The sequence below is a fragment of the Lithobates pipiens genome, unplaced genomic scaffold (genome assembly GCF_037356315.1).
Source record: "Lithobates pipiens isolate NorthernLeopardFrog02 unplaced genomic scaffold, aLitPip1_a1.2 Scaffold_23, whole genome shotgun sequence".
Taxonomy (NCBI): Eukaryota; Metazoa; Chordata; class Amphibia; order Anura; family Ranidae; genus Lithobates; species Lithobates pipiens.
The window spans coordinates 22,354,071-22,377,165 of NW_027507785.1; the positions used below are offsets into that span (position 1 = coordinate 22,354,071).

At 44.3% G+C, this 23,095-nt stretch overlaps 1 protein-coding gene across 1 annotated transcript in view; it reads left to right on the plus strand.

Moving 5' to 3' along the window:
• The first annotated feature begins 4,858 nt into the window (after positions 1 to 4,858).
• The window catches only part of DCHS1 (dachsous cadherin-related 1), a 111,813-nt gene continuing 93,576 nt past the window's right edge, over positions 4,859 to 23,095 (plus strand). The window contains exons 1-2 of the mRNA XM_077451300.1: positions 4,859 to 5,425; positions 11,765 to 13,521. Coding sequence (XP_077307426.1) covers positions 11,809 to 13,521 — 1,713 coding nt within the window. The 5' untranslated portion in view covers positions 4,859 to 5,425; positions 11,765 to 11,808. The remainder of the gene's footprint in view (positions 5,426 to 11,764; positions 13,522 to 23,095) is intronic.

Here is a 23,095-nt window from a genome sequence, read left to right on the forward strand (position 1 = left end):
GTCTTCGGGCCTTTTGGCCTAGATTGGGATGGCTCTAGCTCCGGTCAGTTTTTCGGGAGAGAACACCGGCTCCTCTCTTGCTGGAGGGGGAGGAACGGTTAATGTTCCTCGAATGTAATTAGGTAAGAGTGCATAGTTGGCAACATTGCAAAAAAAAATTGAGGACACTTTTTGGGCTGTAGGCGGAGCCTTATTATAATTAGGGGGTGGGACATGCGTTTGTAGGCATGACATAGCAGAAAAGAAATATAGCTGACCCTTTTCCTCCTGTATATATATAGTTAACCCCCCTTCCGTACATTAAAGTTAAATTGCTGCACTGAGACAAGAGCGGAAGGAACATGGATGAGCGGCCGGTGCCATGCGTTCAGTGGAGAGGGGAGGGGCCGATCCGCGCAGCTATCCCAGGCTTCAGTAGTGTGAGAGGGGAAGCCAATTCATTGGCTGCACGGATCAAGCCCCCTGCCTCTCTCCACTGAACACAAGGGGGAACGATCTAGTGGCATCGCCGGTGGCCATTTTGTTGAAGCCCGCTGCTCCAAAAATGCAAAAGCAAACATTCCTGATTTCCCTGGGCAAAATCCCAAATTGGGACGGCCTCCGATCGGGACAAGGGCCCCAAAAATCAGGATTTTCCTGGGAAAATCTGGACTGTTGGCAACTGTGGGAATGATGGGAGCGATGGTGGGGCCTGATGGCAAAGGGCTCTCACCAAGCTTCCAGAACTTCAGGCCTTCCTGACTGGGGTGGGGGCTGCTGTGGTCTGGGTCGTTGGTCAGGGTTGAACGAAAAGCCTGTGGTGAATGTGCCCCTGAAGTGGCAGTTCAGGGGTGCCGTACAGTCACTGTGAGTGAGGGCCACATTGATTTATGGCACCATGGTCACTTCTCCATACACGCTTTTTTTACACCTGCCTCTGCCTTTTGGCTAGGAATTTTTAGTCCTAGCCAGAGGGCCTGGCCTTTGTATTGCACAATGGTCACTCTTTCATTCTCCCACTTCTTTCTCCCCCCTTTCCTATTTATTTTACCCCTGTGTTTTTTGTACTTTTTTTGTTGATATGTTTGTCACTGTGTGATGACTAGGGTGTGGGTCCTCGGGCCAAACCTGAAAGTCTTGGGATGGGGTGGACATGGCCTTTTGGCTTAGTTCACCTTCTCTCATGGGGTCTCCCTTCAGGGGAGCCCCACCATGTACTTGGGTGGGTCTGTTTTGGCAGACCCTCCAGAGAAAGGAGCCCATCTGGTTTCGGCCAGATGGATCAAGTGAAGTACCTCAGTCCCCGTCTGAAGCCTAATGCCCTGGGGGATCAGGGTAAGGTCCTTCCCTAGCGGAAGATCAGTGTAACACCCGTTGCACTTTTTGTGCCACTATGTGTGTGCACTTTGGCACTGGGTGGAGTTTTTTGGGTGTGTTTCACATGCCACTGGCTCTTAAATAACAATAAAAAAAAAGGTTCAAGAAGTAGCAAGAAAGGTGGAGGAAGTATAGATCAACAGAATGAATGAAGCTGAAGTAAGGAGATCCTTGCTCAGCAGGTTTTCAGATATGGCTTTCTCTCCAGCAAGGAGAACAAGGAGCAGCACAATAATGACCACATCTCAAATCTAGTGAGTCTAACAGCCACAGGCACAGTATTCATGAACTGCAGATATATAGCACAGGAGGACCTAGGCACAGGAAGTATATCACTATTTTTTAAGAGAAAATTAAAGTGTAAGAACACCTATTCACTAAAAATGAAACAGGTGAACTAACTCCAAACAGCCTGACCAGGCTTCCAGATCTTGCTGGACATATAAGCTGTGATGCCTTGTGCTGCCAGTGTAGCGGTTCATAAACCGTATCCTACAATGCACATATCCGGAGCCTGTATCAATCATAATGCTCACAATGGCAAGCACTCATCAGTCAGTGTGCCCACATGACCTCACTGACCAATGGGAAGTCCTTCTTTTTTCTGGGACACCTTACCTGGAGAAGAAGCCTCAGGTATGTTTCTCATTGGTCAGCATTGTCACATGACTATGCTGACCAATTAGCGCTTGCCATTGCAGGCATTATACAAGAAAGAAATAGAAGGAGAGAGAGAGAAAGAAAGCGTGAAAGAAAAAAAAGAAAGAAGAAGAGAAGAGAGAGAGAACAAGAAAGACAGAGAGAAAGAGAGAGAGAGAGAAAGAGAAAGAAAGAAAGAAAGAAAGAAAATAAGACAGAGAGTAAAAGAAAGAAAGAGAGGGAGGGGGGGGGGAGCAGGAAAGAGAGAGAGGAACAAAGAGAAGAGAGAGAGAGAACGCAAGAAAGAAAATAGATAAAAAAAAAAAGAAGAGGGGTGAGAGAGAGAAAACAAGAAAGAAAGAAAGAAAGAAAGAAAGAAAGAAAGAAGGAAGGAATGAGAGAGAGAGATAGACCAAGAAAGAGATAGAGATAAAACAAGAAAGAGAGAGAGGAGGAAAGGAAGAGAGAAATAGATAAATAGAGAGAGAGAGAGGATGCAAGAACAAGAGAGGGGGAAAAGCAAGAAAGAGAGAGAGAAAAAAAGAGAGGAGAGAGAGAGAAAGCAAGAAAGAGAGAGGGAAAAAAGCAAAAAAATGGAGAACGTAAGAAAGAGAAAAAAAGAAAGAAAAAGAGAAGGGAAGAGAGAGAGAGCAAGAGAGTGAGAGAGAGAGGACAAGAATGATAGAAAGAGAGAAAAAATAAAGAGAGAAAGAAAGAGAGAGAGGGAGAGAGAGAATAAGAAAGATAAAGAAAGAGAGAAGAAGATGGAGAGAAAGAGAGAGAGAGAGAAAAAGCAAGAAAGAGAGAGAAGGAAAGCGAAAGAGAAAGAAAGAAAGAATAGACAGACTACTATTCTTTGTACAATGGTACTCACACATGTTTCAATGATTTATTTTCCTTCTGATAGAAAATAAACAATACAATATAACAATATAATATAATAAAAACAATATAATCAACAATACATTTGATCCATATGCCTCACACAGAGAAGTATATTTCGACCAATAGCTAAAATACCCACCGTAACCATGCAATCTCATCATTTGATTGGTCGCAATGTGATCATATTTACCAACAAGGTATCTCAGTGCTGCCGATTGGTGTTACATGATCTATAATATTCAATACTGGCCATTCTGCACAGTTTGGTCAAATCCGATTGAAACATTTAGTCTAAATCAATTGGAAAGGTAAGTTATAGCTATTCAATTGTTTTCAGATTCAATCATTTGCTCAAATCACACATTGATCAGATTAAAAAGAAAATTAAAGTGTGTAAGGCCACCATTTGCAAAACAGCGAATGTGACTTTCACAAAACATTCACTGGCGGTGAACCAATCAACCACTGTAATTTAAAACACATACACTGGGAAGATTTACCTGCGGTCAATGATGGGTGAATGTCGTATTCGCTGCTTTATAAATATACTCTATAATGTATGAATAAGGCTCCATTCACATTTGACATTTTGGGACCTCAGGCAGAATTGCTGCAATCACAAAACGCATGTTTGGGTGCCATTTATTTTCAATGGCACCCAAAGCATGATGCCCTTTTGCCACGATAAACTGCGTAGCAATTGCGGCAAACCACAAACATGCAAAGGGTTGGCACCCATAAAGAAGCAGGAGCTTCTTTTAGGCGACACGCTTTGTGTGTTTTGGATTGCCACTATAATCCCTGCAAAACCACACTAGGTTGAGGGGCTATTGAAAATAAATGGCACCCGAACATGCGTTTTGTAATTGCAGTCCGATTTGAGATCACAGGAAGATTAGCGCTAATTATAGCGCCTGTAAAGCGCCTAAAAAATGCCTCATCTGCGGTCCCAGTGTGAAAGCCTGTAAAGCGCCCGAAAAATGCCTCATCTGCGGTCCCAGTGTGAAAGCCTGTAAAGCGCCCGAAAAATGCCTCATCTGCGGTCCCAGTGTGAAAGCCTGAGTGCTTTCACACTGGGACCGCAGATGAGGCATTTTTCAGGCGCTTTACAGTCGCTATTTTTAACGCCTGAGTGCTTTCACACTGGGGCTTCAAGCGCTTCTGCCCCTTGAAATCAATAGGCAGCACAGCCAAATCGCCTGCAAAGCACATCGGCAGCGGCGATTTGCGGGCGCTTTTAACCCTTTATTCAGCCGCTAACGTATAGTATATGTGTGCATTACAGAATATGGTTAAGGCCCCATTAACACATCACGTAGTGGGAATTCGTGTTCCCCTCTCACGATTTTGTGTGGGGGCGATTTTCATGCGCTTCCGCGTGTCACACATTGAAGTGAATACGCGTGATTGTTGTCGCCCTGAAGCAGCTCCAGCTCCATTTTGGGGCGACGAGCTTCCCGCGGTTTTTATAAAGGTGGGATTTGCTGCACAACTGTCGTGGCAAAATCACACTATCTTTGGGGGGCCATTTAGAATAAGTGGCACCCAAAGGCGCTTTTTACCATGATTGACACATGATTTGAAAATCGCAGGCAAAATTGCACCAATTCCGCGCTGCGATTCCAAATCGTCACGTGTGAATGGGACCTAATACTGGCATATAAAAACAAGGATGGGATTCCACTACTCGGGGGGGGGGGGGGGGGGGGGCATTGGATACAATGTAATGCTGGTTGTAGAATATATAAATTCACAAGGGCTGAGCATCTGTGGGGGTCCCTCTCTCCCCAGTCTCCATGCAGCCCTCTCTCTCTGGTCCTGGAATTCAGCATAAATTAGCAGATGAGACAGAGTGCAGGAGCAGCGAGGAGGGAGGGGGGGCGCAGCAGCAGAGAGGAGGGGGGAGGAAAGGATGCAGGAGGAGGAGGAGGAGGAGGAAGGGGGTAGAGGATGGAGGAGGTGTGTAGGGGGGGTGATGCTGGGGAAGGCGGTGGGGGGAGAATCATGTTTCAGAGCCTCTCTCCTTCCCTCTGAGCCTTGCGCTCTCTCTCCCATCCACAGCTGTCTCAATCCATTGTCCCAGCCAGAGAGACAGGCTGAGACAGAGAGACTGTCGGAGAGACCCCCATCCCGAGACCCCCTCCACTGGAGATCTCTCCCCTTCGAAAGAGTCGGCCACATCTGGAGAGAAAAAGGCGAGCGGCGAAAGCGCACTCCGCGAAAGAGACATCCATCAGACAGAACAATAGTGAGCAGAGGGACCGCCCTGTGCACAAAGAGGATGAAAGAGACAGACCTGGGGTGAGAACAAAGCGCTGAGAGAGAAGAGACATCCCACCACCAGATGTAAGGGCCTTCCAGAGCGCACCGAGACTGCACCGAGAGGAGACGCCAACAAGGCAGGTACAGGAAAGAGACGGGCGGCTGGGCACTGGCCTAGGAGAGACGGCGCAAGGTCTCCGGGGATGGAATCTGGATTAGAACCAAGTGTGACTGCCAGCAAGGCCAACATGAGACAGCGGCCGCAAGAGCTTACACTCTAACGGTGAGTCTGACGCGTGTGTGTGTGTAACCATCTGACCGAGGTCAATAATCGGGCAGCCCCTACCCCTTTTGTCCAGCAAAGCTGACACTTCAATAGTGCCATCAAGCCAATCTTTACACACAGTCCGCCGGTTACTACCCCACAGAGCTGACACTTCAATAACCATAGTGGTCCAAACTCTACATGCATTCTACCCCTATTTAACCCACAGAGCTGACACTTAAATAATGCCAACAAACCAAACATCATATGTTGTCTGCTTCTTTCTACCCTATAGAACTGATAATCCAATATATTGGATATTATACTGTATACTATATTGGTCCAAACTCTACACACGATCTTCCCCTTTCTAACTCACAGAGCTGACACTTCAATAATGCCTTCAATCCAAACATCATATGCAATCTGCTTCTTTCTACCCACAAAGCTGACAATCCAATAATGATACTGATACAAACTCTACACACAATCTTCCCCTTTCTAACCCACATAGCTGACACTTCAATAATGCCTTCATCCAAACATCATATGCAGTCTGCTTCTTTCTACCCCATAAAGCTGACAATCCAATAACTATACTAGTCCAAACTCTACACGCAATTTGCCCTTTTCTACCCCACAGAGCTGACACCTCAATAATGCCTTCAATCCAAACATCATATGCAGTCTGCTTCTTTCTACCCAACAAAGCTGACAATCCAATAATGACACTGTTTCAAACTCTACACACAATCTGTCCCTTTCTACCCCACAGAGCTGACACTTCAATAATGCCTTCATCCAAACATCATATGCAGTCTGCTTCTTTCTACCCCAAAAAGCTGACAATCCAATAATGATACTGTTTCAAACTCTACATACAATCTTCCCCTTGCTACCCCACAGAGCTGACACTTCAATAATGGCATCAAACCAAACATCATATGCGGTCTGCGTCTTTCTACCCCATAGAGCTGACAATCCAATAACAATACTGGTCTAAGTTCTACACACAGTGTTCCCCTTTCTACCCTTTAGAGCCGATACTTCAATAATGCCATCAAACCAAACATCATATGCAGTCTGTGTCTTTCTACCCCATAGAGCTGACAATCCAATAATGATACTGGTCCAAGCTCTACACACAGAATTCCCTTTTCTACCCTCAGAGCTGACACTTCAGTAATGACATTGATTGCACACCTTTCTATCCCACAGAGCTGATACTCTGTAATTATGCACACATCACACATCTTTCTGTTTTGCAGAGCTTACACTCTAACAAGGAACCCAAACACCGATATCACATTACATATTCCACACTTTTTTTATACTACCGAGCTGACACTCTAGTAATGATATCTCCACACTGCACAGCGTAACCCTCAGAGCTGACACTCAAGCTTACAGGCGCACGATTGAACATTATCATATTTGTTCTCAGAGCCAACACTTTGGTGATGGCTTCTATAAGTAAAGCAAGTGACCCAATTTTTAGACTTTAGTCCACCACAGAGGCCAACCCCATTTCGACCCCAGAGCTGACAATCAAATCCAATGCTCTTTTGGATAAGGTTGACACCATCCACAGCACACACACTCCTCACCCTAAGGCTACATGCACACTGAAGGTCAAAAAAGCTTTTTCTGGACGCCAGATTGCTGGCAGAAAACGCTGGTTGAAAAACGTGCTTTTAACAGCGTTTTGTACTAGCGTTTATGAGCGTTTGCGTTTATGGGCGTTTTCAATAAAAATACACAGAGGACACTCCCACGGTGCATTCCAAACTCCCACAATGCATTGAAAAAATAGAATGCCGAACACTAATTAACATGTGTTTATGAGCGTTTATCTGCATTTGTTGTTTTTTGGCGGTGAAAAACGGCACTTTGAACGCAAATTTCTGGCTTTCAGAAAAAAGCCCATAAACTCCACTGTTCATTAAAGCTGAAAAACATCCATGTGTGCATGGACACATAGGCTAACATAGAGTGGAGATTATGGGCTTTTAAAAAAAAACGCCCAAACTCCAATAAACTGCAGTTTATGAGCTCCAGTGTGCATGGAGCATAAGGCCGCGTACACACGCGCGGACTGTTCGCCCAACTTTGTCCGCTGAACAGTGTTTGGGCGGACAGTCCGCTCGTGTGTGGGCTTTCAGCGGACAGTTTCAGCGGACAGTTTGACGAACAAGGTTTTTCGGAAATTCCGTAAAACTGTCCGCTGAAACCTTGTTTGAGCGAACAGTCCGCCCGTGTGTAGGCTTGTTCGTCAAACTAAGTTCCGCGCATGCTCAGAAAGGATTTACACGCCGAAAGTTATAATGCAGTGTATAGGACGTCGTATTTTTCGTCCCGTCGTACGTGCCGTTCACGTCATCGCGCACGGTTTCAGCAAACTGTTCGTTCGTCGTGTGTGGCCATGTCCGTCCATGCTAATTTTGAGCGGACTGTTTGCCGAAACTGTTTGACGGACAAAGTTGGGCGAACAGTCCCCGCGTGTGTACGCGGCCTAAGAACTGACGCTTTATCAATACTGTTTGAGACATTTTAATTCTTCATTCCCCAGGAGTAACTTCAGAAATACACAAAATCAGAATCAGTTTGCTATCCTGACCGACAGCTGACACTCACAACAACAACATTACACACTCTTCAGTCTTCCTTAGCTGTCAAGAGTGACAGTCTCGATTGTTCACCATGGTCCCCTGCAGAGCTGACACTCTAATAAAAACATCATGTAACGATATGTCACACTGCCCACTCCTTCTTATCTGTCACAATGTTGGTTCTGATTGCTCACCATGATCCCTCACAGAGCTGACACTCTAATAATGATATCATGTAATAATATTGCCCACTGCCCACTCTTCCTTCGAAGCCATGGTGTTGCTTCTGATTGTTCATCGTGTTACTCCAAACAGCTGACACTTCAATAATGACATCATATAGTAACAATATCACACACTGCCCACCCTTTATTAGCTGTTCTAGAGTCTTTTCCCATTGTTCATCGTGATCTCTCACAGAGCTGACACTTTAATAATGACATTGTGTAATAATATCACACACTGCCCACTCTTCCTTTGCTGTTCTAGAGCCAGTTCTGATTGTCCACCATGGCCTCCCGCAGAGCTGACACTCTAATAATGACATCATATAATAATATCATACACTGTCCACTCTTCCTTAGCTGCCACAATAGTGGTTCTGGTTGTCCACCATGATCCCCGGAAGAGCTAACACTCTAATAATAATATTATATAATAATATCACACACTTCCCACTCTTCCTTAGCTGTTCTAGAGTCAGTTCCGATTGTCCACCGACCACCAGAGCTGGCACTCCAATAATGACATCATATAATAATATCATACACTGTCCACTCTTTCTTAGTTGTTCTTGGGTCAGTTCTTATTGTCCACCAAGGTCTCCCGCAGCACCGACACTCTAATAATGACATCATATAATAATATCACACACTGTCCACTCTTCCTTAGCTGTTCTAGCGTCAGTTCCGATTGTCCACCATGGTCTCCCACAGAGCTGGCACTCTAGTAATGACATCATATAATAATATCACACACTGCCCACTCTTCCTTAGCTGTCACGGTGTTGCTTCTGATTGTCCATCATGTTACTCCAAACAGCTGACACTTCAATAATTACATCATATAGTAATAATATCACACACTGCCCACCCTTTATTAGCTGTTCCAATTGTCTATCGTGGTCTCCCACAAAGATGACACTTTAATAATGACATGGTGTAATAATATCACACACTTCCCACTCTTCCTTAGTTGTTCTAGAGTCAGGTCTGATTTCCACAATGGTCTCCCGCAAAGCTGGCACTCTAATAATGACATCATATAATAATATCACACACTGCCCACTCTTCCTTTTCTGTTCTAGAGTCAGTTCTGATTGTCCACCATGGCCTCACGCAGAGCTGGCACTCTAATTTTGACATCATATAATAATATCACACACTGCCCACTCTTCCTTTTCTGTTCTGGAGCCAGTTCTGATTGTCCACCATGGCCTCCCGCAGAGCTGGCACTCTAATTTTGACATCATATAATAATATCAATCACTGCCACTTTTCCTTTTCTGTTCTAGAGCCAGTTCTGATTGTCCACCATGGCCTCCCACAGAGCTGGCACTCTAATAATGACATCATATAATAACATCATACACTGTCCACTCTTCCTTAGTTGTTCTAGAGTCAGTTCTTATTGTCCACCGTGGTCTCTCGCAGAGCTGACACTCTAATAATGACATCATCTAATAATATCACACACTACCTACTCTTCCTTAGTTGCCACAAAATCAGTTCTGATTGTTCACCATAGTTCCCTGCAGAGCTGACACTCCACACTACATGGCAGGGAAAGGGGAAGGTCAGGCACACGAGAGGAGCCCCCAGCCACACGACTGCAAATCCTCACCAGAGATATTTCCAGCAATTAGATGACCCTGAACCAGGCCGGGTCCCTGGGGAGGAAGTTTTCCTGTTTAAAGTTCCCATCTTGCAGAAAAGGAAGTTTGGTGGAAACTGGCGGAAGTCTAAGTGGCAGAGATTGGCAGAGACACTGCCTGGGTACAGGTGCCCTACTGTTAAAGGAGCAGAGGACAGTGTTCTAAACTGCCCTTTATATTGCTAGATGCTTGGTGAGAATGTAATGGTTTGGGATGGACCGGCATTTAGAAGAAGACAGCATGAATTAAAAGTTTACTGACAACGAATAATCTGGTGGAGGTGACACTTCGGCACTTAGCCTGTTCTTGCAATGCCATCCTCCATATTGTCACTCTGCTGGCCCTGAACTGACCAGATACTGAACCCTTTTGCCAGACTCCTCCCATGTGGTATATATGCATTCTATTCCCTCTGAGCTGTGCTAACGTGTTGCATCCCCACCTGTGTGCCATAGATAAATGTTCCTTCTATAGACTCAATCCACAAAGCAAAACTACCCAGATAAAGATGGTTATTATATATATATATATTTTTTTTTTTACAAATTCACAGTTATTTTCAGTTGCATCCATTAAGATTGGAATTTACATTAGACTAAAGTGACAGTTCTTTTCAGTTGCATCCATTTCAATTGGAAATTACATTTTAATAAAGTGACAGTTATTTTCAGCTGCATCCAATGAGATTGGGAAATTACAGTCACCTGGCTAAAAGAGAGATCCTTATCAATGTGCTAAAGCTTTGTGAACTGAGGCTTGTGTATTATATCCTCCATGTGCTATATGTGGTGTAGTCCCTGTGTTTTATATCCTTCTTTGTATTATATGTGATATATGATCGCTCCCTGCACGTTACATGATCTAGTCTATGAGTTACTGTATATTTAGTGTGTCATTGGCCTATATAGACAGTATTTTATTGTCCTCCCTGTATAGCGAGAGGAAGTTGCAGTGGTGTTTTCTCTCAGCACTCGCTATGCTGCATTTTAATTGTTTGCATCGGAAAAGTTTGTTTGACAGTGTGAAGTTTGGGAAAGGATGGGGAAGGGGGGGGAGGTTCTGTGTACAAGAGCTGTATTGTGTCTATTTCGGTGTATTATTTCCACACTGCGCAATCCCCTCTCTGGCTGTTATTAATATTGAAGTTGGCAAGAGATGATTCTCATTTCAGTCTGAGACCAAAACTTCTTGCCGGAATTCTTAAAACATTTCCAGAGAACAGTTCTGGCAACTGGTCCTAACCAGGGACACTGGGTGATTTCCAGATCTGCATAGGACATGGACCAGTGTTCCTAGATTGCTACAAATTTTCCTGGTCCACAAAAATATTTAGTCCTTGTCTGAGGGAGATCAAGGGAGTTGTGGGACATCCAGCACTTCCTCACATGGGATAGATAAAAAAAAGTAATTGACTTAGGGAAGGAAATACAGTCCCTGCCACTGGTGGTTGATTTACTGAAATTGGAGAGTACAAAATCTGGTGCAGATCGACATGGTAGCCAATCAGCTACTGACTTCAGCTTGTTCAATGAAGCTTTGACAAAAAAAATAAAATAAAATAATCCTGGAAGCTGATTGGTTTCTATCCAGATTTAGCATTCTCCAGTTTTGGTAAATCAACCCCTAAGATGTTAAACTTCTCTTTACGAGTTGATACAGTCATGGGGATCATCATATTAGCAGCTTGCCCTTTCCATCACAGGGTCATTCAGTCATAGAAACCATAGGAATGCCCTTCCAACTACAGGGTGATGGCAGCAGAGCTGAGGGAGCTTTTGAGATACATTAGACAATCAGGCAGTCCCTGTTCCTCTATTCACAGTTTCATATATCATGTTCCTCCACTGACTTCTAATTTCTTTTTCTTTTCCGTAGAATGGGCCATTATCTTCTCTGACCTTGAAGCAGACATACAAAAGATGCTGCTTCCCAGGCTTCTCCTGCTGCTTCTTTGGGCATGTTCCCCGTCCTTCTCCTCTCTGGGTGTACTAGAGCTACACATTGACGAGGAGCAGCCAGCTGGCACCATCATCGGTGATATCAGTGCAGGTCTTCCACCAGGGACCACAGGGCACATGTTCTTCATATCAGATCAGGAGGGAAGTGGCGTCACCAGTGACTTAGACATAGATGAACTTACTGGCATAATCAAGACAGCTCGAGTCTTGGACAGGGAACAGCGCAACCTCTACAGCTTCATAGCGGTCACCCCTGAGGGGGTCACAGTAGAGGTGCACATCCATGTGGATGATATCAATGACCACTCTCCTACTTTTGCTAAGGACCGTATTGAGCTAAGTATTCCTGAGCACACACCACGAGGCACTCGCTACCCACTGGAACCGGCCGTAGATCTGGATAGTGGAGTGTTGAGCACTCAGGGCTACCTCATTCAAAGCGGAGATCCTATGCAAGCCTTCCGGCTGGAAACCCGGAGCATGTCCAGCGGCATGCTATCTGTAGATCTGGTGGTGAACTCTAATCTGGACCGGGAAAACTGTTCTGTCTATACTTTGATCTTGGAAGCTTATGATGGTGGCTCTCCAAGCAGGAGTTCACAAATCAAGCTTGACATATCTATATTGGACATCAATGATCATGCCCCAGTTTTCAACCAAAGCCGTTACCAGACCATAATTTCCGAAAGCCTCTCACCTGGCTCCAGCGTCCTGCAAGTCTATGCCACAGATGCTGACCTGGGCCAGAATGGGGAGGTGACTTATGAGATAAACCGCAGACAAAGTGACCCAGAGGGTTTCTTCACCATCAATCCATACTCTGGACTCATACAGCTCAGTAAACCCTTGGATTATGAGACACGAAAAGCCCATGAACTGGTTGTCCAGGCCCGGGATGGGGCAGCGCAGCCAGAAGTGGGAACAGCTTTTGTTTCCATTCAGGTACGGGATTCTAACGATAACCAACCCAGCATGACTATCATCTTCTTGAGTGAGGATGGGGCCCCACGAGTATCTGAGGGGGCTACGCCAGGTCAGTATGTGGCTCGTATCTCGGTTTCAGATCCAGACTATGGAGAGCATCCTGATGTGGATGTGACCCTGGAGGGTGGAGAGGGCAAGTTTGCTTTGACAACAAAAGATAGCATCATCTACCTCATCTGTGTGGACAAGTTGCTGGACCGTGAAGAACGAGATTCCTACAAGCTTCGAGTTCTAGCCACAGATACAGGAACTCCACCACTGAGGGCAGAATCCTCCTTTGTCCTTGAGGTAACAGATGTTAACGACAATCCTCCAGTGTTTGATCGGCAAGAATATAGCCACAGTGTGCCAGAAGCAGTCCATCCCGGAAGCTTCCTCCTGCAAGTCACAGCCCGAGATAAAGATCTGGGAGAGAATGGAGAAGTGAGATACAGCCTTCTGGACACGCCTTGGTTCCACATCCACCCCGAAACCGGAGTCATCACTACGACAGCACCACTGGATTATGAGCGTGACCCACAGCCAACTATGACGGTGTTGGCCTCAGATCGCGGCAGGCCAGCTCTGACCGCCACGGCTATAGTTAAAGTCCAGTTATTGGATGTGAATGATAATGAGCCCGTCTTTGCCAACGCGGTATATAACACCACCCTCAGCGAGAGCACTGCTCGGGGAAGCTGCTTCCTAAAGGTAAGCTCAAATAGCACTATTACTGATGCATAAAGGCTTACAGTAAAAATGTTTTGAGAGTCTAGTCTATGGTGGGAGGTTATAAGGCTTCCATGATAACTGCAAAGGGAAATTGCCCAAGTTAGGGACCATCCCTTTACTTTTTTAAACTACTGGTTGGATGTGAAAAGTTGTTCAATTGTAGGTTGTCAAAGAGATGCTTATGGTAATAAGCTGTGGTTTCTTCACGAAGCAACCAACCTTCTTGTTGATGTTGTATGCTGGGCTGTCAGAAGCACACTTAGCTGCGCCCTGTATTCAGGACATCATCATGGTGACCACTCCCTACTCCCATACCTCTTAGCGTTCCACTGGTCCAATATCCTGGAGATGAAAGAAGCTTACAATGCTTTTCTGGTTACCTCACAAGGGGAGTTCTGAGACATGTGAGGAAGAGAGCATGGACACCATGGTGATGTCACAGCTTTGTCACAGTGTCTTGAAAAAGTATTCATATCCCTTGAAATTTTCCACATCTTGTCATGTTACAACCACAAATGTAAATGTATTTTATTGGGATTTTATGTGATAGACCAACAAAAAGTGGCACATAATTGTGAAGTGAAAGGAACATGATAAATGGTTTTCAACATTTTTTACAAATAAATATCTGCAAAGTGTGGTGTGCATTTGTATTCAGCCCTAGAGTCAATACATTATTGTAGAACCACCTTTCGCTGCAAGTCTTTTTGAACATCTAGAGAGTAAAATGTTTGCCCATTCTTTTTTGCAAAATAGCTAACATTTTGTAAAACTGGATGGAGAGCATCTGTGAACAGCAGTTTTCAAGTCTTGCCACAGATTCTCAATTGGATTTAGGTCTGGATTTCAACTGGGACATTGTAACACATGAATATGCTTTGATCTAAACCATTCCATTGTAGCTCTGGCTGTATGTTTAGGGCCGTTGTCCCGCTGGAAGGTGAACCTCCGCCCTACTCTCAAGTCTTTTGCAGACTCTAATGCCGTGTACACACGAGCGGAATGTCCAACAGAAAAAGTCAGACGGAAGCTTTTCATCATATATTCCGATTGCGTGTATGCCTCATCTGACTTTTTTTTTCAAAAATTCTGATGGACCTAGAAATAGAACATGTTCTAAATATTTCCAACGGAACCAATTCCTATCGGAAAAAACACTCGACCTTCGTGAGAGCAAACTGAAACCCAATTTATAAGGGTTTGTTTTTTTTTACAATAGATTCATGCCGTGTACACACAACCGGACTATCCGGCAGAAAAGGTCTGACGGTCTTCCCAAAGTCCATTAGTTTTGAACGTGATGACATACGACAGGATTAGAAAAGGAAGTTCAATAGCCGGTAGCCAATAGCTGCCCTAGCATCGTATTTGGTCCGACGGACCAGTATACAGACGAAAGGTTTTCCCAATAGAAATGTATTCCATCGGACAGGTTTTAAACATGTTCTATTTCCAGGTCTGTCAGAATTTTTGAAGAAAAAAGTCAGATGAAGCTTACACACGATCGTAATATTCGACAGAATGATTCCGTTTGACCTTTTCTGCCGGAAAGTTTGATTGTGTGTACACGGCCTTAGAGTTCTAAGGATTTAACATGTTTGTATCTTTCTGGGGGGGATGTCTTTTTCTTCAAACCAACTATTTGGGAAACCTACTAGTAATGGAAAGGAATTGTACTGTTCCTACCTGGAATGGAACTGTAGGATCACTGAAGTGTGCCTACCACATGGTGTGGATCCTGGTGCTAAAGTTACATTCCCTGATTTTTATTGGCTTCATAAATAAAAGAATTAAGAAAATGCATATACAGTAGAGATCAGTTCAATATATCAGGTACAAAGACCTTTTACATGTAGTAATTTTTTGCATGGTACAGATGCCATCATAATGCATACATCTCAGATAATGCAACACATCGACCAAAATTCCCATGCAAAGATTAGAGAAATCCCAGAGGAAGGGGTACCACAGGTAGAGCTTCAGGCCCCAAGCTTCAGTATATCAAAATCACTCCAAAAATGATATTGCCTTTGTGAAAATAGAAACATGAATGAGAGAAAAAACAGGAAAAAAGGAACGACCAGTTTGGAAGTCCCAAGGCAGGTAAATAGGAACCACTGTTCCCACCAGTAAGACTATGCGCAAACCAATGGGTGTGCCTTCGGGTATTGGAGCCAAGAATCCCACTGGCAGTGTACATTTTTGTAAGCATTGTGTTTAGAAGCTGTCGCTGTTTCTTAAAGACACTATGAATTGACTGTATGGATTATTTCGGAGAGGCTGGGATCATTTTATGATCTTCAATGACAAGTAATGGTTATTCTACCAATCTATAGGAAGTAAACTACTTTAGTTATATAAATAGTGGCATAAAGGTCTACATCAGCCTTCCTTAACCTTTTTACCCAAGAGGAACCCTTGAAACAACTTTAGGCAACACCTGCAAAGACTAAATGATTGTGTTTCAGTGGAAAACTCCCCTTATATTGATGGTCAGTGGGAAGAATTCTCTCCTTACAGTGGCGTCCATTGGTGTCATGCACTGGTTTTGTCAAGTGGCACTGGTTTCATTGACCCCCCCCCCCCCCCCCATGGGATGTCAATCAAGCAGAGCTCAAGGAACCTCAAACATCTTGAGGAGCCCTACAGAGCCAGGGAGAGCAGGAAGAATGGCTGGCCTACACCAATGCTCAACAAGGCCAATTGTGGAGAATTTATATGCATATTACTGTTGCCTCAGCTAAGACTCTAAAGATTGAGGACCAAAAGCTTCTGGTGCTATTGTTACTTGTTCATGCAAATATTTTCCTGACCATAGGTTCTCAGTGATGTACTGTATGTTCCTGTCCGGGGTCATGCAGGGAAAGTGAAGATAGGACAGTCCATTACACCAGTGGTCATCAACTCTGTCCTCAGGGCCCACTAACAGGCCAGGTTTTATGTATTACCTTGGGGAGATGCAGACTAGAATATTGCAATCACTGAACAGCAAATGATATCACCTGTGATGTATTTCAGTTATCTTGCAAATCCGGCCTGTTAGTGGGCCCTGAGGACAGGGCTGATGACCACTAAATTACACGGTAGCTAAGAAAGGTGTTCAGTAGTGGAATAAGACAAAATGAGATGGCAAATTAACTAAAATTATGTTTACTAAGTTTGTATTTAAATACAAACTTTAAAAACTGTGGCTATTCAAACAAGGTGGACATCAATTGTCAACAAAAATGAAATAAATGGCACTTAGTTTGCTTAAAAATTGCCATGCTTATTTTACGTCCTTCTTTATATCTTAGCGCTGCTGATTGCCTCTGTACCCTTTTAGCAAATTTCTGTCTATATATAAAAATGTGATCCAGTTGCTCATTATTGCTCTGGGCAGGCTTCCCAATAGTGATAATGTTAGAACATATCTGCAGGAAAATGCGGAAAGGGTAATAATGCAATAAAACAATTGGGAGACAGGAATGTGACGTTGTCACCTCATAAAAGGAAGTACATGTGCAAGGACCTTCATAATGTCAGATTTTTTTGTAAATGAAATATTGAACAATATTGAAATTAATTTAAAAAATATTCTTGTTAAAGGTTTTCTGAAATGATATGCTTGTGTTTAGGCATGCTTGAAAACCTAACACCAGGAAGTAATGAAATAATGTGGTTTTAAAGGCAGAAGACTGTTTACCTTAAAGCGGGAGTCCACCGGGACTCCGCGTTTTTTTTTTTTTTTAAAAGCCAGCAGCTACAAATACTGCAGCTGCTGACTTTTAAATAGTGACACTTACCTGTCCAGCGCGCCCGCGATGTCGGCACCCGAAGCCGATCGCTCGCTCGTCTGTCAGGTCCTGCCGCCGCCATCTTGGGTATGGGAATCAGGAAATGGAGCCTTTCGGCTTCATTTCCCGGTTCCCTACTGCGCATGCGCGAGCCGCGCGGAGCAATCCGGACGGTCCCCGCTGCCTCTGGGAGCTGTGTGTTTCCCAGCAGGCAGAGGGGCACTTGCTGAAGGGGGCGGGCGCTTGCGGAAAGGGGCGTAACGTACGCCCCTTTCCGCAGAGAGCTAGCCCGGAAGTGGCTGCAGTTACCTGGATTATCCAGGTAACTGCACCCCCCTCCCCCCTGAAAGGTGCCGATTGTGGCGCCGGAGGGGGGGGGGATTCCGATGAGCGGAGGTCCATTTTAGGGTGGACCTCCGCTTTAATACATTTTCTGCATTAAGAAAACAAAACCTCCTATATGCAGCTCCCCCCCCCCCATACTTACCTGAGAATAATCTTGATCTAGTGCTGTGCACAAGAGCAGCGGCTCTCTCTACTTCTTCCTCCTCATTGGCTCAGAGACAGTACTGGGAGCCATTGCCTCCTGCTGCTGTCAGTCATAGCCAATGAGGATGCACCTGGGCCAAGCCCCGGTCTGTGTGTTAACAGACACACAGAGTGAAGCTCAGGAGCGAGCATGAACAAAACTGGGGGCACTCAGAGTAGAGGAGGAGCCATTGCATTGCACAGAGCAGGTAAGTATGAGATTTTATTATTTTAATTTTAAAGAAATTGAACCTTTATTATCACTTTTAACATAATAGGACAAGGAACGAGCTAAGATTCTGGCTAAACTCTGGGTATTAAAGTGGTTGTAAACCCTTACAAACCACTTTGACCTACAGGTAAGCCTAGATTAAGGCTTACCTGTAGGTCCAAGAATTATCTCCTAAACCTATACGGTTTAGGAGATATTTACAAAAAGACAGCCACCGCTGTCTACGGCGCATGCGCCGTAGACAGCGGCGCGCAGGCGCACTGGGCAGGCCGCAGATCGTGGCGATATGCCGCTCGTGACGGCTCCTTGCGCATGCACGGGAGTGACGTCATCGCGGCTCCGGCGAATCACAGCCCCGGAGCAGTGAGACCAGGAAGTCGCTCCGGGATACATGGCAGTGGCGAAGAGGAAGACGGAAGACTGCTTCGGGGGCTTCGTTCTCAGGTAAGTTATTCATAATGAGCTATTATGCTATGCATACTAGCTCATTATGCCTTTGCCTTACAGGGTGTGTTTTATTTTTTATATATTGCCTTGTCTCGCCGCCACCGAAGAAACAGGGATGCGCGCGCACTATCGCGCGCATTCCCTGTTTAAACGGGAGGCCACAATAGGTGCGCCGCCTGGCCGTCATTTGACGGCCGGCGGTCGGCATCTAGTTAAAGTCGGAATTCTGAGTTTAAAACTCAGAATTCTAGATTAAAAGGCAAAAATCTATGATTAAAAGCAAAAATTCCAAGATTAAAAGATTTTAATTTCAGAGTTCTGACTTTGAAGCTCAGATTTTCAAAGTTGAACCTCAGAATTCTAACTTTATTTATCGAATGCTGACTTTTCATGACATAATTCTGACTGTTAATCTTACAATTTTAACTTTTAAACTCAGAAATCTGACTTTTAAACACAGAATTTCAACTATAAAAATCAGAATGTTCATTATATATATATATTTTTTTATTTTTACCTCTGGTGCTTCCTAAGGTTTCATGTACACTTTCATGTAGAAGGAACAAGCCTGTGAATGGATCCTAAGGCCCCTTTCACGTGGACAATCTGTTCAGGTCCGCCTGTCAGTTTTTGAGGCAGACCTGAACGGACACTCCATAGAGGTCTATGGAGGGACGGATGTCAGTGGTGACATGTCCGCTGACATCCGACCCGCTCCGATCCGAAAAAGTGTGATGGAGAAAAAACTTTTTTTCCATCCGTCTGCGGATCGGATCAGGTGACAACGGTCCGTCTTCATCCGATCTCCCATAGGGGAGAGTGGCGCTCTGACAGGTCCGTCCCTGCACAGTGTGCAGAGACAGACCTGTCATCTTCCTGCTCAGCAGGGGATCGACGGAGCGATCCCCTGCTGAGCAGAGCGGGCTCCGTACACGGACACGTCTGTGTGAAGGAACCCTGAGGGCTTGTCTTAGATGTTTTTTGTTTTGTTTTTTGTAAAACGTTGCCATTTGCATTTAAAGACTTTGCTGTTCATTCATGAACAAATTGCAGCAAATAAACAGTGTTTTGCACACAATGCAGATGCATCTCAATGGGATTTGTTGCATCATTTAATTTAATGCAGTCTCAGACCCATCATTCACAAGGCATGGAGGGACACTTTGCTAGTCCATCCACCAAAGTAGCAAATCCATAAGAAAAAGTAGGCATCTACTTAGCCTTTCTTCAATGTGTACGCACAGCAATAAACATTTATGCCGCGTACACACGACCGGACTTTTTGACAGCAAAGGTCCGATGGAACGAGTCCGTCGGACAATTCGATCGTGTGTGGGCTCCATCGGACCTTTGCTTGCCAAAAATCCGGCGGACTTTAGAAATAGAACATGTTTTAAATTTTTCCACCGGAACTCCGCCGGACCGAGAAATCCGTTCGTGTGTATGCTAGTCCGTCGGCCAAAAAACAACGCTAGGGCAGCTATTGGCTACTGGCTATGAACTTCCTTATTCTAGTCCAGTTGTACGTCATCATGTTAGAATCTGTCGGACTTTGGTGTGCTTGTGTGTGGCCAAGTCCGTTCATTTGGAAAGTCTGTCGGAACTCCGCCGAAAGTCAGTCGGAAAGACTGCCGGACCAAATCCCTCGAAAAGTCCGGTCGTGTATACACGGCATGAGGGTTAGTTTACAGTTGCTTCAAAAAATGGCTTCGGACACGCTTTGTTAAAGCTCTCTGAACATTAGTCAAAGCTCCTGCCACTAAATAAAATGGTTAGCTTACTGTCCTGTTTACACCTTGCTTTTGCTTGGTTCTTTGATGAGGCTTCGGTGGGGCTTTGATGAGGCTTTGGTGGAGCTTCAATGAGCCTTTGGTGGGGCTTTAGTGGGGCTTTGGTGAGGCTTTGTGTGGCTTTGGTGAGGCTTTATGGTGCTTCGATGAGGCCTCGGTGGGGCTTCAGTGGGGCTTCAAGCTAGGTTTGCCATAGACTTCTTTGGAGGCTTTGACGATGCTTTGAAGCACCACTAAAGTGAAGCCGAAGCAAAGCAAAGAAAAAGCAAGGTGTAAACAGGACTGAAAGTTAACCATTTTATTTAGTGGCAGGAGCTTTGACTAGCGTTCAGAAAGCTTTCGCGTCCGAAGCCATTTTTTGAAGCAACTGTAAACTAACCCTCATGCCATGTACACACGACTAGCGTTCAGAGAGCTTCAACAAAGCCTGTCCGAAGCCTTGTTTTGAAGCAAGTGTAAACTAGCCATTAATGTGTGTGTTACATTGGTTACATGGTTCATCTCTCTTGGCTCTTTGATCCACTATCTGTACTCATACAGTATCTGCTCTACATTGCCAACAGCTCATCTTGCCTGTTACATCTGCACCATCAGAAACTGGAAAAAGAAAATAGCATTCTATCACCACCCAAATAAGACCACCCACCATTAAGTGGTGGTGGTGAGGATGGTGATGGGGTGTGGACATAGCTCTCTGGGGTTGTCAGCTGTATTAGGAATGCCTTCTTCCTCCCTTCTCTGCTTGTTGGATTATGGACAGAATTAGAATGAATGCGCTATTGATATTATCTGGCTTTGTATTTCTTGAATGGTGGCGTTTAAAATGAACACACATTTCTTCTAATTCCAGGGAGACAGTATTGTGTATGATGGGTTCAGTTAAAGCCTGACTCCAGCCAAAGCTTTTTATTTCCTTTCACATGGAGTGGGATAGGAGTAGAACCTCCTAGTTAACAAGCTAATGACATTTTCAAATAAGACCTTTCCGTTCCTTATTACATACCTTATTTTATATATTATCATTGGGTCTCAGAGGAGTCACCAGACTCTTTTCAGCTCCAATATACTTCAGGCATATACTCCTACGCAGGCAGAGGACTGGTGGATTATGTGGTCCAATGAGAGCTTTGCATGTATAGCAGATAACCTGCAGCTTTATGTATATAGTCAAAAGAGTCAAAATGATTTATAATTTGGAAATTTGTGAGTTTTTTTTAATTAATGTATAGTGCAAAGACTGATATGTGGTCTCTGCACAGCACTGTGGTATATATCAGTGCTACATAACTGTATAATAATAATAATAGTGTGTGATTGTAGGGGGGCATTAGAGTGTAAGCTCCTCTGGTGCAGAGACTGATGTCATTGGCTCAGTGATCTCTGTACAGCACCATGGTATATGTCAGAACTATATAAATGTTTATTAATAATAATAATAATAATAATAGTTTGTGACTGTGGGGGGTCATTCGAGTGTAAGCTCCTCTGGTGTAGAGACTGATGTGACTGGCTTAGTGTTCTCTGTCCAGCTCTGTACCTATAAGCCCTTGTACACACGGTTGGACATTCCGATGGACAAAGTCCGATAGGACCGTGTTGTCGGATAATCCGACAGTGTGTGGGCTCCATCGGACTGTTTCCGTCGGAGTATCCAATTTTTCCAGCTGGGCTATAAATTTTTCCGACAACATGATCCGATCGGACTTTGTCCGATCATGTGTAGAGAATTCCGATCGGACAAAGTGCCACGCATGCTCAGATCAAATTCTTAAACCAAAGCTATTGGCTACTAGCCTGAACGTAGTCCCGTCCTTACGAAATAATGTCATCACGTTAAGTACGATCGGATTTTCTGACAACTTTGTCCGACTGTGTGTATGCAACAGTTTCGGACAAAATCTGACGGATTTGGTTGTTGGAATGTCCGACCGTGTGTACAAGGGCTAAGGTATATATATATATACAGAAAGTCTAAAATTGACATCATTTTAATTGTTGAGTTGTTTTAACCTTTTAAATAGTAAAAATGAGCAGAGGATTTGCCCTTTATAAATAGGTGAGAATAAGGGAATCAATATTTCCCCCAATAGATCTGGTGACCTTTCCAATCTGACGTTCTGTGTAATGGAGCCTTATGAGTGGTGCAGCCTCTGGAGCTCCTAGCTCCTAGGGACATCCCTGAATATTGTGCGGTTATGTGGCAGCGGCCATTTTTGTGTCCCAAATACAAATACCAAAATACAGAAGAATTCACCAAATAGGAACAAATACGGAAATCCTTCTAAGAAAACTTTCATTGAAGTCATTAAAAGAGGAAGGAAGGCGAGGAAGTGACTACTAGCGAAGGGGGCCTGTTTGTATTACCTCTAATTACCACATTGTCTGGGAGAAGTGCAAGGGTGGACAAACCAAATGCTGAACCACATTTATCACATCATCTGTCTGTTTTATATTGTGGTTCTTCCACAATAGAGCCCTGCATTCGGACCTAAGCAGAGGTTTTACGAATTAACAAGCATTTTAGAAGCGTGTTTCAAATGTTTCCCATGTGTATTCAAACTTCAGGCATTTTTATTTTAGCACTGGGGGGGAGATCAGTTCTTACAGGCTTAAAAACACCTAGAAACAACGCAAGAAAAAGCTTGATTCATGTGTTTTCTGATGTTTCCATCCAAGTCTGTGGGGCCCAAAACACTTAATTCTACCTGAAAAACAGCTCATTTAGCTTTTGGGGCATCAGGTAGAGAGTTACAGCTGTCTGAGCTCTCATTGTGAACAGC